At 40.9% G+C, this 16,150-nt stretch overlaps 1 protein-coding gene across 1 annotated transcript; it reads right to left on the bottom strand.

Moving 5' to 3' along the window:
* Window positions 1-7,706: 7,706 nt before the first annotated feature.
* CER1 (cerberus 1, DAN family BMP antagonist) lies at window positions 7,707-9,386 on the bottom strand. The gene is made up of 2 exons (XM_008921694.3): window positions 8,862-9,386; window positions 7,707-8,000 (listed from the first exon to the last, which is right to left on the bottom strand). The coding sequence occupies exons 1-2, from the start codon at window positions 9,384-9,386 to the stop codon at window positions 7,707-7,709; spliced, it is 819 nt and encodes a 272-aa protein (XP_008919942.1).
* Window positions 9,387-16,150: the final 6,764 nt, after the last annotated feature.

Here is a 16,150-nt window from a genome sequence, read left to right as displayed (position 1 = left end):
CCCGCCGCGCACTGCGAGAGGCACCAAGGGTGAGGTGCCGTACCTCGCCCCGGGACGGTGTCCCCTGCCCCCTGGAAAACCCCTGTGCCCGGTCCGCCTGGGGCCGACCAGCCGCCTTTCCCTAGGGTTGGAGCTCGCTGTTACAGGCCCCTTCCCGAGCACAGATTTTAGTCAGAATGAGCCCTCTCTCCTCCACCTCTGCAGTGTCTCCTTGCAGTCCCTGATAAAACACTAGCACTGCAGACAAGGCCTGTACCTTGGGCTCCAGGCTGCTGCCAGGAGAATCTCATTCCCTGAGAGCTGCACTAGCGAGGCTTCGTAGTATGAAGCTGTATGAACTTAATTGTATAAATTAATACTAACTTTCTTAAGAGATACTTATTCTACCTTGTGTACTGCATAATCATGGTTAAGACTGTAGCTGGAGAGCCCCAGCTCACCACAAGGAGAACAGCCCCCGCCTTGAAGATAAGGACCTTTTGTTTCTCAGAATTTTAAAGCCATCCATGAAAAAGAAAGGTGCCCCTGGACTATTAAGATAACAGGGTCCTCTGAAAAAATCCCTCCTATTATCTATGACATCATAGGTAACTGTAGCAAGACCAACTCCAGGGACACCTAAATCAAGAAAGAATCAGATGGACAATGGCACCACAGATTTATAGTTGTTTTTCAACATAGTAGCATTAGTGTGTTATGTAATGAGTGGTCAAATCATGTAGTTTCTGAGTGCATGAAAGGTATAAGGACCATTTGTAAAACACATTCAGTGTGCCCTGATTGGAATAGGACACTTCATGCCTATGAATTATATATATTATTATATATATTGATTCATATATTTTGCTTCCTAGCCTTTCTTCTCCATCAGCACAAACCAGTTTAACATTTCCATGACATTTAAGTCTCCTGCTGCGCCATACCCCTTGCTCACACAAGATCCTTACATGGCCATAGAAGGCAATCTTTGTTTTAAAACGATAATTCAGACCCATGAGGGATTAGCTGTGGCTAAGAGCAACAGACAGCTTGTGATGGACAGAATTTTCAGCGTTCCCAGCTGGGAATCATGCCTTGAGCACCCATTGCTGATGCACATATATGATCTTTTGGCTACCTAAAGGTATCCCCATCTGCCTGAGTGGCATAGTTCCCACTGTAAATTGATGGGCTCTTGCCCTGGAGCATTCTTCCTTCACGATGGTAGATGAAATGATGCAGAGTAATATGGTGAACACCACCAATGCAGAAAATTCTTCTTTTTTTACTGATTATATTCTTTCTAAAACTTAACCACAATATGATTATTCTGAAAAGGTAGAACCCAAAAAGTCAGGTAGGCGTTTAGGTAGTTTTCAAGCTTTTGCCAAGACTTTTGGACCTTGTCCTGGTTTCAGTGTCCACAGTCTTGTTATACAGTGCAATTGTTAATACTTCAACCTAAGATTGCTCTGTCCTGAAAATAGATATTTGTAGCAGAAACTGGACATTGTCTAGAAGGAGAAGGAAGTGTGTTCCATCTAAACCAAAGGAGAGCACTTTCTCCAGAACAACCTATATATACATATATATGTCCCTAGGAGCAGGTAACACTGATAATAATAGACATATTAATTGGACTATTAAAAAACAAGGCAAAAAGAATAACTGGAAAAGTTGTTGTAATGGAAAACAGCCTCTGTCTCTGTTCCCTGACAAATTTCATGTATCAATTTATGTCTATATGTAAAAAGCATAATAAGCTATGAAAACTTTTCTCTTATTTGAAGAATAAATGTTGACGGCAAAAAACAAACCAAAACAATCAAGCAGTTTAAAGGAGACAATGGACTTGGGAAATAAAATGGAAATATAAGCAAAGAAGAATAGTACAATCAGTGAAGGTTTCATGTAGAATAAAAAGAAAGAGTCAGTAATGTCAACTTTTATTTGAATACCAGATGTTTGCATTTTTGTAGTGGTTTGCTGCTAATGGCCAGTCATTAGACCTGTAGTCCTGTCAGACTGATTGTATTTTTCTCTTTTCTACTCATGGTTGTGCAGAGGAAACACAGGTTCTGGAACAAGGGCAGTGGTCTATTCTGGCTCAGTCATCAGTACACCAGTCCCCATTTATTAATGCTTCTTTTGAGGAAGCACAATGCAGGAAGGAAAGCAAGCACTTGTGTGCTGGACTTCCCAATGGAAAAATATCAGACTATAAATATTACCTGATACTTCTGCCAGAATATCAAATCCAGACAGATAGATAATGAGTCTTTGTGGTGAATTCCTATCTGAGTGGGGAAATACTAACTTTGCATAATATGAACTTTACATAAAATCCAATATAGATGTATTACCCAAGATTATTAAAAGTCTGAAAAATTATTCACATTCTTTAGTCCCGAATATTGCACAATAGTATAGAATTCCTCTTGGAGTTTCTGATGTCTGTGTTGTGTTGTTGCTGCTGTTTGTAAATTACCACAGGAGCCACCAGCTGTCATCATACAATTTTTATTGGCACTCTGTAAATATTAAATCAGCATGCTAAAATCAAGCCATGTGCAGTAACAGCTGATGCTCTGTTATAGAGAGCACATGCAAGAGAGAGGTGTGCACTGTGACTCCCATGATTCTTACGGCTTACAAGCGCCTTGCTTCTTGATACTGTTTGTCAGGATTCATTTTGAGCCCGGTTGGGCCCCTTGTTGCATGTGCATTGTCTGTACACAAATATCCCCTGAGCTGAGAGATCAGTCTTCTCAGCAGTACTCAGCTGCTTGGGTCCTTCTAAATTGTGCAGTTTGTTACTAGCACTTCTTTTCTGCAGCACCGTGGTGTTGGTCACTTCCTTGTAAACCTAGATAAAATACATAGGAGACACTTGTTAACTCTTGAATGGGAGCAAAATCCTTCATGTCGTGAAGGCAGAACTCTGCGTCAATGACAAAGCATGCTGAAACAAAACCTGTCCTGGCCCAGAAGTTTTGTTAGTTGCGGCGTGACATATTGAGAATGAGGTGGTAGATGTTAAGCGAAAATGTGTCTCAGGCTCCATTTTGTCTCTAGCTTATTGTCCAGAAAAATCAAAGGCAAGGTATGTTTTCCAATCTGTCTGCCTCAGTAGTAGACATGGGGAGATCTACTGATCCCGCAGCCCAGATAGATTATATGGGACAAGGTAGACCAGGCAGTAGGCTAACTTAGGCAGTTAACAGTGGTTTGAGGAGCTCTGTTCAGATGAAGATGTTCTAATATTAGCTCTTCTAATGCCTCGCTATGTCCAGGAGTTGCTGTCTGAAGGGCAGGGCAACAAACTGCTTGAATGCTTCCATATCTATTGTAGTGTGACTTTGAACAAGCTTCAGCAGATATCCCTTGTTCAGAAGGAAACTTAGGTACATGTCTGCTCTGTTTGAACCCCCTGACTGCTGGCTGCAGCCACCAGCAGAACATCAGAATAAATGACTGGTAATAGCAATACGTTAAACCAGGAAAATGAAAATGCATCAGAATGGCCCTGACTTTATTATTGTTACTCGGTTTTTTGATAATAATTTTAGCTCCTACATTTTTTTGCTTTTCAACTTGAAGTCCATTTTGGTGGTTCCATGGAGGCCAAGGTGCTGTAAATGGATGATTTTGTTCTCAGTGTGGACAACTAACATTTTATCAATATTCTTTCAACAGGGCCAACTACAGACTCTTTTAATCTGCATTCTTTCTCACCTGAGATGAGGAAGTGTGCATGGCTATCAGGGAATGATTTCAGGGGAGCTGAAGTTGGTGGCTACATGCTAGATATTCAAGGAGTTAGGTTTAGCACAACATCAAATAATATTTAGAGTTCACTATTAGTGTTTCCTGGTTCTACTGGCAAACTGTCTAATGGAGGATCCGACCTAACCCCAACTCCACACCTCTTCACATGCACCATCCTGCACAGCATGCACTCCCTGGTGCATCCCAGACGTGATGTGATTATGCAGCTGTGAAGGCTGGCAGAGAGCTTCCATCTAAGTAGGAAATCTTGTTGTTTTGCTGTTGCAGCAAGGAGCTGGGACATTTAGGACAAAGCGCTGCAAGAGATTTTACTACCTGTCAATAAAAGCTAGTCAGCTGAGAGCCATGACCTTAGCTGTGAATATTTCAGAGGCGGTGAACAAAGTACTAACCACAGCATGAAGTACCAAGGGCAGTTTCAGAGACTTTTCCCTGGAATATATGGTTGTGCAGAATTCAATACGAGTTTGAAGTAACTCTGGTGTTTGGTGTATTTGTAGGCATTAAAGCTGCTCGCATTAAATCCACATTTAAGAGAATAGCCTGTACTGAAGATTTATTTTGCTTAGGCAGTAGGAAAAAAACAGCTCTTCTTTTCAATTATTTTCCAGATAAAGCATGCCCCTTTGGAAAAGAGACAATAGGTCAAATAAAAGGTCAGAAGTGCAGAAAGTTTACTTGGAATTGATTTGAATTTTCAGAGAGCTCTGCAACTATGGCTTAGTCTTGTTCTGTAAGATAGGCTTGCACAAGTAGTGCTCTGAAATAAATCACAAAAACAGCAGTTGCATTGTAAGCATAGTTACATTGGAAAAGTGGAAAAGCTTTCATTACAGAAAGCATGCAACCTCCAAGCAGACACAACTAAAGTAATGCAGGTTTGTTGCTATAATGATGTTACTACTGGAAGCGTCCATACAGAGATATGGATCACACCCTGCACCTTTCTGATCCACAGTATCCTACTCAGAGAGGCCATTGCTGTGCTGAGAGAGCAAAATCCTCTTACCCCCTGGGTACAACATATTCCTAATATGGAATTTTTGAAGGCTGAGAAATCTGATCTAATTAACACATTGATTGATTTTGCAGAACACTGTGATAATTACATGCAACCAGTCATTGCTGGGTTAATTAAACATGCATCTAAAAAACCTACAGCACTAATCTAATTAGCAATTACTACAGCTGTCATTACCTCTTTTCACCTACTTTTAAGCTGTGCAAATTCACACTAAGAATCTGGTCCTGCAAACACCTTGCATGAATAGCTTTCTTTGACTGCAGTAAGGCTTCAGCATGCAGAAGGAGCTTAAAAAATAAGGATGAATACTTTGCAGTCCACAATATAGTTTCAGTTCTGCCATCCTCACGTGCAAAGCTCTCAGTTTATCAGTCAGTTGTGTCAAAATTACAAGACTGGAAGATTTTTCTTTATAATTGTCCTGTGATCTTTTTGGGAGTGAATGTAGGTCCTACTTTCAGGCAGTTCTCTGCAAGTATCAAGCCTTGCAAAAAAAACACACAAATCAAAAACATACTTGCATTTCAGGAAAAAAAATTGCAGATAAACATTCTTCAAATATTCTTATATATTCACACAGCTTTCAAACATGGGTCAAACATTCTGAGTAAAACATCTCGGAATATTTAGCTTTTTCAGATTAAAAAAAGGGTTGGTAAAAAAGAGGAAAAGTTAAGAACTTTAATGCTTTGTATGCTTTTCTTACTTTGTCTTGATTAAAAATGAACACTAATAATCACACAAAATACAGGGATCATAGAATCACAGAGTATGAAGTATGATGAGTTGAAAGGAATCCACAAAGCTCATTGAGTCCAACCATTAGGTCCACACAGGACCATCCCCAAGACTCACACCATGTGCCTCAGAGAGTTGTCCAAACGCTTCTTGAACTCTGTCAGGTTTGGTGTTGTGACCACTTGTCTGGGGAGCCTGTTCCAGTGCCCAACCACTCTCTGGGGAAAGAACCTTTTCCTAATATCCAACCTAAACCTTCCTTGACACCACTTCAGGCCATTCCATTGGGTTCTGTCACTGGTCACAGAGATCAGTGCCTTCCCCTCCTCTTCCCCTCACAAGGAAGTTGTGACTGCAGTGAGGTCTGCCTTCAGTCTTCTCTCCTCCAGGCTGAACAGAACAAGTGACCTCATCCAGCTTCCCCTCAAGGCCCTTTACCATCTTCATTGCCCTCCTTTGGATGCTGTCTAATAGCTTAATATCTTTCTTGTATTGTGGTGACCAAAACTGCAGATCTTGACAGCTAGTTACTTGGAATGACATCCTATATCATGACATAACATATAAACAGCTATATATAGGTTGCACATCAGTCCTTTGTATAAAAGGATAGAGAGAAGACTTTCTTCAGTTTTAGTATGCAATTTTTATTATTTAAAAACAGGTTTATGTGTAATGAAAGGTGACTACATACAGTTCATTCCCTGCAAGTGACCTGCAGAAGCAAACAGCTTCAGATCCAGTATCAGAATATCATTCAGATCCAATTTTTAATAAATATTCAACATAGGACTCGCACTCCAAAGCAATGCTGCACATATTTTTTGACAGAATATTAAGGCACTTCTGATCCCATGGCAGTTCAAATACAAGGAATCATTTACCCAACCCTTGAATTGACCAGCTAAATCAATAGTTATTTCCAATACCCAAAAAAAGAGTTGTGACACTTTAACAACAGTGGCCCAGTTCGGAGAGTTTGGCAATAGCAATGGAACAGATTCTCAGAGGACTGAAAGAACTGGCTTAGAAATGGACTGAACTCTAATTGCTGGAAGCCGATCTCTGCCTGGTGTGCCAGATCTGCAAGAGAAATCCAGGGAGAAGCAGCTGGAGTGAGCAGGAAAGCCAGCAGTTCAGCTAGCAGCCGCTGGTGCTGTGTTGCTCAGCAGTAGACTCAGACGCTTCCTAGCAGAGTTCTCTCAGATGTCCCTGTAAAGCTATTCAGGTATTGCCATGATGATAAAGTCCTTGTGCAGATCTTCTGTCACACAAGTGCCTTGTCTGCTTTAGTTTAGGTGTTGAGAACTTGAACTACATCTTGGATTCACTGACAATGTTAAAACTTATTAGACTGGAAAATATGCGTTTCCAAAATATGTCTTTCCACAAATTTAAATAATGATAATAACATTTAAATTTAAATGTGAATTTAAATAATAATAACAACAAAAATCCATCTATGATGTTTTCTTTGAGATTATAACATTTTTTATATTGTACAGTGTAACACTTTCAGTAAAAAAAAAAAATGTACAGAGCAAATGCAGGCATATAGGAAGAGAACAAATGGTTTCTATGGCAAAACATCCTTTGCAACTACTATCAATTGGTGTAAATTTTGAGGACTATTAGTTTTCAATGGGAACTGAACTCCAGGTGGGAGCAATCAGAATGACATTAACTAGTCACAGTTTTCTATGTGCCTTGTGTCCATTTATATTTCATGCTTTCCAGCCATTATCTTCATGTAAAAGTAAACCTGTTTTTGCAGACTACTTCCCTGCAAAATATACTGGCAGTCTCTACAAGCAAAGGAAATGTAAACCAGTCAGTACATTTAGTTTTTACACAGTTAAACAATGTTAATTCTTCAGCCATTGTTTACTAGCATCCCAGAAACAGTGATAGGAAGGGTGGAAAAATATTTAAGGTTTTTCCTTGTTAAAGTAAGACCTTTACACATAAGCCTAGTAATCTCATCTCCACTTCTTTAACAGCTGCAAGGAAACATCTGTTACATTTTAGGTAAAGTTATTGTTGGAACAGAGAAGAAGTTCATGTAGAAAATCTATATTTTTAATATTTTTATGTACTAGAGTGATGACAGCTTTACTTGTTTGGTTTTTTTCACTGGTGAATTCTTATGATTGTGTTAAGAGGTACTTTGCACTGGTTAATTGTGCTCATGTACATTTGCACGTAAGTTTGACAGTTCAGATCCAGTTGCAGCATCTTTAATCTTCCGAGTCTTACATTTACACTCTTCTACAATCATGATTTCTTTAACCACTGGGACAGAACCAGTGCAGTTGAGATTCAGGCGCTTCATGGAGAACTTACTGGGCAAGCAATGAGAACAAAAGGTATAAAGATGATCTTCTGGACCAGGAACATGAAAGGAACTACATTTTCCAAAACACAGATTATTCTGTACTGTCACCTTCTCACAGCTGTTATGAGTAACACCCTGAAACAGAAAGCAATTTCAGGTTTCTGGTAAGAAATGGGCCACAGACTTTGCTAGAAGATATGAACAAAAAAAAAACCAACAACAAAACAGCCCTCAAGAAAACAACACCACATTTTTTTTCTTCTCAGAACAAATGGTACAGGTTTCTAGGCCACATCTATATTTAAATATACCTGTGTGAAATAAATTCAGTTCTGGATATGAAAAAACATCGTCCTTGACAGACTGTGACTACAGAAATACTGAGAATAGATGTTGACTTACAAGGAATGCGACACTTCTGTCTGTACTACTTACTTGTCTTAATATTACTGTATGACAGAAGGGCTTCATCCTTGCATGGGAAAATTTACCAATTCTCCAGCATTTTTAGCACAGAATCAGGTTTAAGCATCAGTCTTCTAATTAATACAGTGGAAAAGAATCCTTGCTTAGCTTTAAGAAAACAACCAGCTTATCCTTTTAACAGTTATCCCGGGACTCTGTAAATATGCACGTGTGACTGTGTATATACACATACATACATACATACATACATATATATATATGTATATAATAATTCTGATATACAAATTGTTGAGGTGTATATTAATTGAATGGATAATTACTCCCCAATGCCCTACTTGCTTAGGCTATGTCAGAACATCTTTGCATAAAAAGAATAGCTCTCTGAAAATCAAGTGTGCGGCTTTCCAGTGCTGCAATTTAGCAGTTTGCCTTATCAGACTAAAGTTTTTTCATCAGTGTTTTTCAGCTGCTCATCATGAAGCTGTGTGACTTAGCCACTGAAATAACCCATGTATCTTTAGTTGCTGATTACAAAAGGCATGTTTGTTGATCTCAGACACCTGTTCTTACCTGGGCAAAAGGCAGGGTTCTGCAGTTTTCTTGATGCATTTCATTGGTCTTGATTGGCAGGACAACCTCTTCAGATGCTGAATTTTTCTTTAAGATGAAGTGGTCCCAAAATTTCTTGGCATCTTTTCTGTAGGGAGACTCAGACTCCCTCTTGCTGGAGTAATGGGGTGGAGAGAAGTTTTCCACAGGAGAGATCTCTCTGGGTGCTGCCCAGGTTCTCAGGCCTTGGTCTGCATAAAGTTCTGCATTGGGAAGGATGAATCTTGACATTTTTTTCTCCTCTTTCTTCTCACTTTCAGATGCTGTCTGTGGAATTGCTACAAAAAAGCTTGGTACTTCCAGCTTGTCCTCAACAGCTACTGGGTTCTCACCTACCAGCTCACGAAAACTCTGACTTTTAAGATTTTTGTCTGGATACAAAAAGTGCTGAAATGGCTTTCTGCTTTTCCTTTGCTGTGAATTTCCCTGTGGCTCTGTGGATCCAAGACATGAGAGCACTAACAGCTGAAGGAGAAGCACTGACATGATCCTGGAAAGTGCAACCCTGTTGACCTGCTGCTATTGCAGTGAATGTAGTGTGCTAGCTTTATACAAGAGCCTGGTGTCAGCTTATGGCTGCTGTCTGTGTGCAGAGGAGGGGAGGGCTCAGGGGAGACCCTGTTGTGTCTAATTGCATTCATTTACTGTAGATTACAATTATGATAGGGGAGTTTGTGCTAATGAAACTCTGCTCTCAATGTGGATTATGTGTATTAGAAGTTCCTATCTAAAATCTAGTAACCCAGGATGTTGTGGGGGACAGAAGGAGTCAGCAGGAGGAAATGTTTGGATAAGCTGTCTAGTTTAGGCCTAGGAATTAAGGAAACATTTGAGGTTGTGTATTAGAATGTTCAATGTCTTCATTGTTTATTTTGCCTTTCATTCCATAGAGCCAGAGACTGTCAAAATAGGGAGTGTTATTTCATTACAGTAGGAAAAGGTAAGCGATTAAAGTTTTCTAAAAAAGGAAGGTGGATTTTGAGACTTCAAATCAGACCACATTTTCAAAAATTAGGTCTGACTTTGGTCTTTCAGATTTGGGATATGCCCACTGCCAACTGACCAAACTGGTGCTCAGACACTCAGAAGAATCTGGCAGGGAGCACTAGCCCTTTCTTCACCTTCCTCACAGTAGGTTTGCAGCTGCTGGAATGCAGACATGTCACTAGCACAAATTAAAAGGTCTCTGCTTCCTAGATTCTCAAAGATTAACTGACAGTACCATATCCTGTACATGCACCAAAGGCATTGCAGGCATCCTATGAAGCTGGTAAACAAAATAAGCATTTAAACAAAGCATGTTAGAACAGACATATTTTATGATTCTAGCCATCAATGTCTTAATAGAAATACCTAAAGACTACTAGATCTTAAAATGGAGGCATCTTTTGCAAAATTACCGTGCTATGCACCATGCAAAAAAAAAAAAAAATCTGCTAGAACATCATATAGAGAAAAGTTTTGGGAGAAGGAAAACTTATTTTCAGTAAAGATTGCAAACATTGATCCTAATATGAAAATACTAAAAAGGAATTCTGCATCAGATAATTTGCCATTTACGTACTCTAATCTCTCTACACATGCCTGTTTCTACCAGAGTCTAGCAATAGACTCTTAAGTTTGTATTATTCTTGAATATGTAGGTACTAGAAGTGTGTACTAGATGTATGAAGTTATTTGACTTTTAATTTCCAGGGAATTAGTTTATTGCCTGACAATTGAAGTAAAGTGATTGCCTACTAATGCCCTTGTGAGGTACTGGCTTAAGACTTTAGCACAAAGTTAGTGGAGGTCTAGAGCTTTTCCATACTGCAAAATTCATTTGAGTTAAAACTTGTTCTCATCTCGTGATCCATCCTGAGAGAGAAGTGCATGTAGCTCCAGCAAGAATGGGTTTCACATACCAGCATTAGAATGTATTTGTGCCTTCACCTCAGTGGGTTGATTTCATTAAGGGAAGCACAGCCATCAAACACAAGCTTTATTACTCTGTACTTTCTGCCAAAAGCAATTTAAACTGCCACTGGTTTGGTGCCTTCCTTAAGTCTCAAGTTTGCCCTGCGAGGGCATATTCTCCCACAATTATCAGGAGTGAAATAATAGAAATTACTGGTATCTGCAATAAGATCAGCTGTGAGGCGTGCACACAAGAAGCCCTTGCATCATATTTACACAGGTGTGTGCAGCATTAGGGTGGAGCAACAATGAGTCAAGAGGGTTAATTTGATGGTAGATAAGTAAGTAGAATTCTCACATCATATCTGTATTGGCCAACAATTTGAACTAAAGCAGTTGTCCCTTGTAAATAAAATACTCTTTTTCTGATGCATGTTGCTAACAGTAATTCAAAATTATTCAGAAAAGATAAGAACATTAAATTTTGAGTTTTTCTTTTTTTTTTCCTCTTTATTTTAGCTGCTGAAGAGACACAAGACTGGGCTGATACTCAGACCTATGTATTATGTTGTGTTATATTGACACAGAGTATCTGAGACATTTGCCAGTGCCTTTCAAAATGAGGCAACATATATTTGAAGCAACTTATATATTTGCAGAGACATCTAAGGATGTCTCTGTCAATGTAGATAAAAATTAAGTAACTGGAATAATTCGACTACCCAGACTAACTATACTAAACTGGACTGGGTTATTGATGCAGTGCAAATGATAACAAGGAATATATAAAAATCTTAGTATTGACATATATGTATAGATGTTGATGTTATATTTGCAGTACAATGGCACTGAAAAAAAACTGTCCAAGATAAGAATCCATTTCCATTATGTACTCTTCTGTCATGTAACATACAGCAAGAAGAAAGGCCTGCCTTTGAGGACTTCAGATGTAAAGGCACAAAATATTATTTACAGAAGTGTAGGGAAGAAGACTGAAGCAAATCAGTGTCAGCAAGTAACTTCACAAGCTGGTCCGCAACCCAAAGGCTGATAAAGGAGCCCTCTTCACTTCTCGGTCAAGCCAGTTCTAGTTCATGGGTTTTCTTGGATGATTTTACCTAAGATCTGCTGAGACCCAAAAGCAGCATGCCAGCTCTGGTTCTGCCAGGCAAGTCTAACAATGTTCCTTCATGCCTACAGTAGTATGCTATGGCTGATTTCCAGGAGACAAAGTTGGTAAGAAATGGGACCTGGCACATCTGGGCACACTTTGTTCTATATTTAAATACTACCTAAATGTGTTTCAGAGTCAGCTGCCTGTGTTACTGTGCACAGGTAGTAGATCTCTTCTTAGCTTCTCAGCTCTGGCAGGAACCTGCCTGCTTTATGGGAAGGCATCCCAGCTCAGACAGTGATCTCAGAGAGTAATTCTGAAATTAAAAATAGTAAGCATTTGCAAGTCTCTTTGTGGTGACATCAACTACATAGACCAATAATTGACTACAGGGATTGGACTGGGCACATAATCATTATGTTCTAAATACAGCTAATCTCAGATTTCTACAAAAAACAATGCCATCTCTTTTCTAAAAACTTGTTTTCCTGCCTAATTACCCTTTCATATAAGCATAGCATATGTTTTCACTGTATTTTGGTTGTTAAATCTTGTGGCTAAATGCAGCAGTGTCTTTCATGCAGGCTTTGATTTGCCTTCATAGTAGCAATTTATGCAGGACACTGTTTTCACTAGAAATAGTCACTGTGAATGTTTGCCCATCCTTTTAAAACTGTCAGGTCTATAGATGACAAGTGCTATGCAAATGCAAAGTGGTATTATTCATTTGTTTCAGAGCCAGAGTTTATTCAGTCATTATGGACATAAACTGAGTAATTAGCTATGCTGCCAGTTGATGCCTAAAAATAATTCTTGAGTAGTGCTTGAATTACTTGCCTTCTGTTGAGCTAAATAGTCTCATCATACCATGGTTGATGATTAAATCCTTAAAATGGATTTTATAGATTACAGTCCAATTCAATATCTTATCATTTGACAAAACACATCCTATGTAGACATACTGGTATCCAGATATATCTTTTACAGTTTCCATACGAAGACCTCAGAACTAAAGAATTAGCACTAGGCAGTCTATTCTCCAATTATTGTACTTATCAAAGAAGGCCATCTGTGGTCTTTGTTTTACAGAGTTTCAGGGAAACAGATCACATACAGGCCTCGTGGGAAATTTGTAATTACGAAACTGAAAGGCTTTTTACAAGGTATGAAATGAAAGAACAGACAATAGGTCTGTTAATTTTGTACCTTCAACCTTAGATATTCTACATCATGAATTCCCCCTTTGCTATTCTGTTTCAAGTCCTCTGTTGCACTTCTTTATTCACTCATTTAAATCTTCCCATTCACATTTCTCTGTTCTTTTCTGTATGCTGTGGCAACAGAACTGAGAACAGTATTGTTTCATACTGCAGGCAAAATGCAGGTGCTCACACTTGAAAATGTTCATTCATGTCTTGAGCAGGGCTAGGATGAGTGTCCTTTCATGTGTATTGGCCCATGCTCTTGTGTTTGTAGGTACACACAGATGATGCAATGGAAGGTTCTCTCTCTATTATAATTGTCAGACCCGTAAGTTTTGAACAGGTGTCCACCTTCTGAAGCATCTCCTGAATGGTACTGGCACATATATACTGCCTTAGAGTGTATCCAATTTCAGAATCATAGAATCATAGAGTCATGGAATCAACTTGGTTGGAAAAGACCTCCAAGATCATCAAGTCCAACCCTTGATCCAACATTGCCGTGGTTACTAGACCATGGTACTAAGTGCCACATCCAATCTCATCTTAAAAATCTCCAGGGACAGTGAATCCACCACTTCCCTGGGCAGCCCATTCCAATGTCTGATTACTCTCTCTGCAAAAAATTTTTTCCTAATATCCAACCTAAACCTCCCCGGCACAGCTTAAGACCATGCCCTCTTGTCCTACTGCTGGTTGCCTGGGAGAAGAGACCAACTCCCACCTGGCTACAACCTCCTTTCAGGGAGTTGCAGAGAGTGATGAGGTCTCCCCTGAACCTCCTCTTCTCCAGCTCCCTCAGCTGGGAACCCCAGGGAACCCCAGCTCCCTCAGCCTCTCCTCACAGGACTTGTGCTCGAGTCCCTTCACCAGCCTTGTTGCTCTTCTCTGGGCCTGCTCCAGCACCTCAATATCCTTCCTGAACTGAGGGGCCCAGAACCAGACACAGCACTCGAAGTGTGGCCTCACCAGCGCTGAGTACAGGGGAAGAATCACTTCCCTGGACCTCCTGGCCACACTGTTCCTGATCCAGGCCAGGATGCCATTGGCCTTCTTGGCCACCTGGGCACACTGCTGGCTCATGTTCATCTTCCTGTCAATCCAGAACTTCCAGTCCTTTCTGCCTGGCTCTCTTCAAGCCACTCTTTGCCCGCCTGTATGCAATCGCAGGGGGTTTGTTTTGTGGCCAAAGTGCAGGACCCGGCCCTTGGCCTGTTTGAACCTCATCCCGTTGGAATCAGCCCAACTCTCCAGCCTGTCCAGGTCCCTCTGCAGAGCCCTCCTGCCTTCCAGCTGATCAACACTCCCCCCCAGCTTGGTGTCATCTGCAAATTTGCTGATGGTGGACTCAATCCCCTCATCCAGATTGTCAATAAAGATATTAAACAAGACTGGGTCCAACACTGATCCCTAGGGGATACCACTAGTGACCAGCTGCCAACCGGATGCAGCCCCATTCACCACCACTCTCTGGGCCCGGCCCTCCAGCCAGTTCTTAATCCAGCAGACAATGCCCCTGTCCAAGCCGTGGGCTGCCAGCTTTTCCAGGAGTATGCCACGGGAGACGATGTCAAAGGCTTTGCTGAAGTCCAGGTAGACACATCCACAGCCTTCTCCTCATCCACCAGGCGAGTCACCTGATCATAAAAGGAGATCAGGTAGGTCAGACAGGACCTGCCCATCCTAAACCCGTGCTGGCTGGGTCTGATCCCTTGTCCATCCTTTAGGTGCTCTGTGACTGCTTAGGGTGATCTCCTCCATAACCTTACCAGGCCCTGAAGTCAGACTGAGAGGCCTGTAGTTTCCTGAGCCCTCCTTCCAGCCCTTTTTGAGGATCAGCGTGACATTTGCCAATTTCCAATCATCTGGGACCTCCCCAGTGAGCCAGGACTGTTGGTAGATGATGGAAAGTGGCTTGGCGAACTCTTCTGCCAGCTCCCTCATCACCCTAGGATGGATCCCATCTGGTCCCATAGACTTGTGAGGATCCAAGTGGCTCAGTAGCTTGCTAACTGTTTCCTCCTGGATTACAGGGGGGCTACTTGGCTTCCTGTCTCTGTCTACCAGCTCCAGAGGCCAGTTGTCCTGAGGACAACCTGTATTACTGTTGAAAACTGAGGCAAAGAAGGTGTGAAGTACCTCAGTCTTTTCCTCATCTTTGGTGACTATGTTCCCCCTATGTCCAACAAAGAATGGAGGTTTTTCTTGCCCCTCCTTTTGCTATTGATGTATTTGTGGAAGCACTTCTTGTTTTCCCTATCAGAAGTCGCTAGATTGAGTTCAAATTGTGCCTTTGTCTCTCTAATTTTCTTTCTACATGACCTAACTATATTCCCAGATTCTTCATGAGTTCTTCAGAACCAGCCTGAGGAGCTCTGTTGGGTATGTGCTTCATTGCTTCAGGTTGCTAACTGTGAGACAGGGGAGAAAGAGTCTGGGCAAAGACACATCTTTTTAGATTGTTGTGAACAATTTGAGAGAGAGAGATGATTCACTGAAGAGTGAAGAGTTTGTTCGTGCCATTCCAAGGAAGAAGATGCAGATAAGATTTAATTAAAAATATATTTATACGTATTTGAAAATTTCATCTGTATGAATAAAATTATATTCTTTTACTCACTGTGCTTATAACCAGTACTTCAGATACCAGATTCCCATTCACAGAATCACAGAATCATTAGGGTTGGAAGGGACCTCTGGAGATCACCCAGCTGCCAAGGCAGAGTCACCTAGAGCAGGTTACACAGGAACACGTCCAGGTGAGTTTTGAATACTCCAGAGAGGGAAACCATGACCTCCCTGAGCAGCCTGTTCCAGTGCTCTGCCACCTTCAAAGTAAAGAAATTCTTCCTCACATTGAGGTGGAACTTATGTTCTAGTTTATGGCCACTGCTTCTTGTCTGTTGCCGGGCACCGTTCAAAAGAGTCTGGCACCATCCTCTTGACACCTAGCTTTCAGATCTTTGTGTGTATTGATGAAATCCCCTCTAAGTCTTCTCTTCTCTAGACTAAACAGGCCCAGCTCCCTCAGTTTCTCC

The sequence above is a fragment of the Manacus vitellinus genome, unplaced genomic scaffold, assembly GCF_001715985.3.
Source record: "Manacus vitellinus isolate BGI_N305 unplaced genomic scaffold, ASM171598v3 scaffold_18_pilon, whole genome shotgun sequence".
Classification (NCBI taxonomy): Eukaryota; Metazoa; Chordata; class Aves; order Passeriformes; family Pipridae; genus Manacus; species Manacus vitellinus.
The sequence above is the reverse complement of the archived record's forward strand: the minus strand, read 5'-3'. Positions and strand labels throughout refer to the sequence as shown.

Excerpts from the sequence above, each read along its gene's own strand:
- CER1 (XM_008921694.3), bottom strand. The coding sequence starts at position 9,386 with ATGTCAGTGCTTCTCCTTCAGCTGTTAGTGCTCTCATGTCTTGGATCC. Across the intron at positions 8,001-8,861 it reads GAACCCTGCCTTTTGCCCAG|GGTGTTACTCATAACAGCTG; the intron begins GTAAGAACAGGT and ends TTTCTGTTTCAG.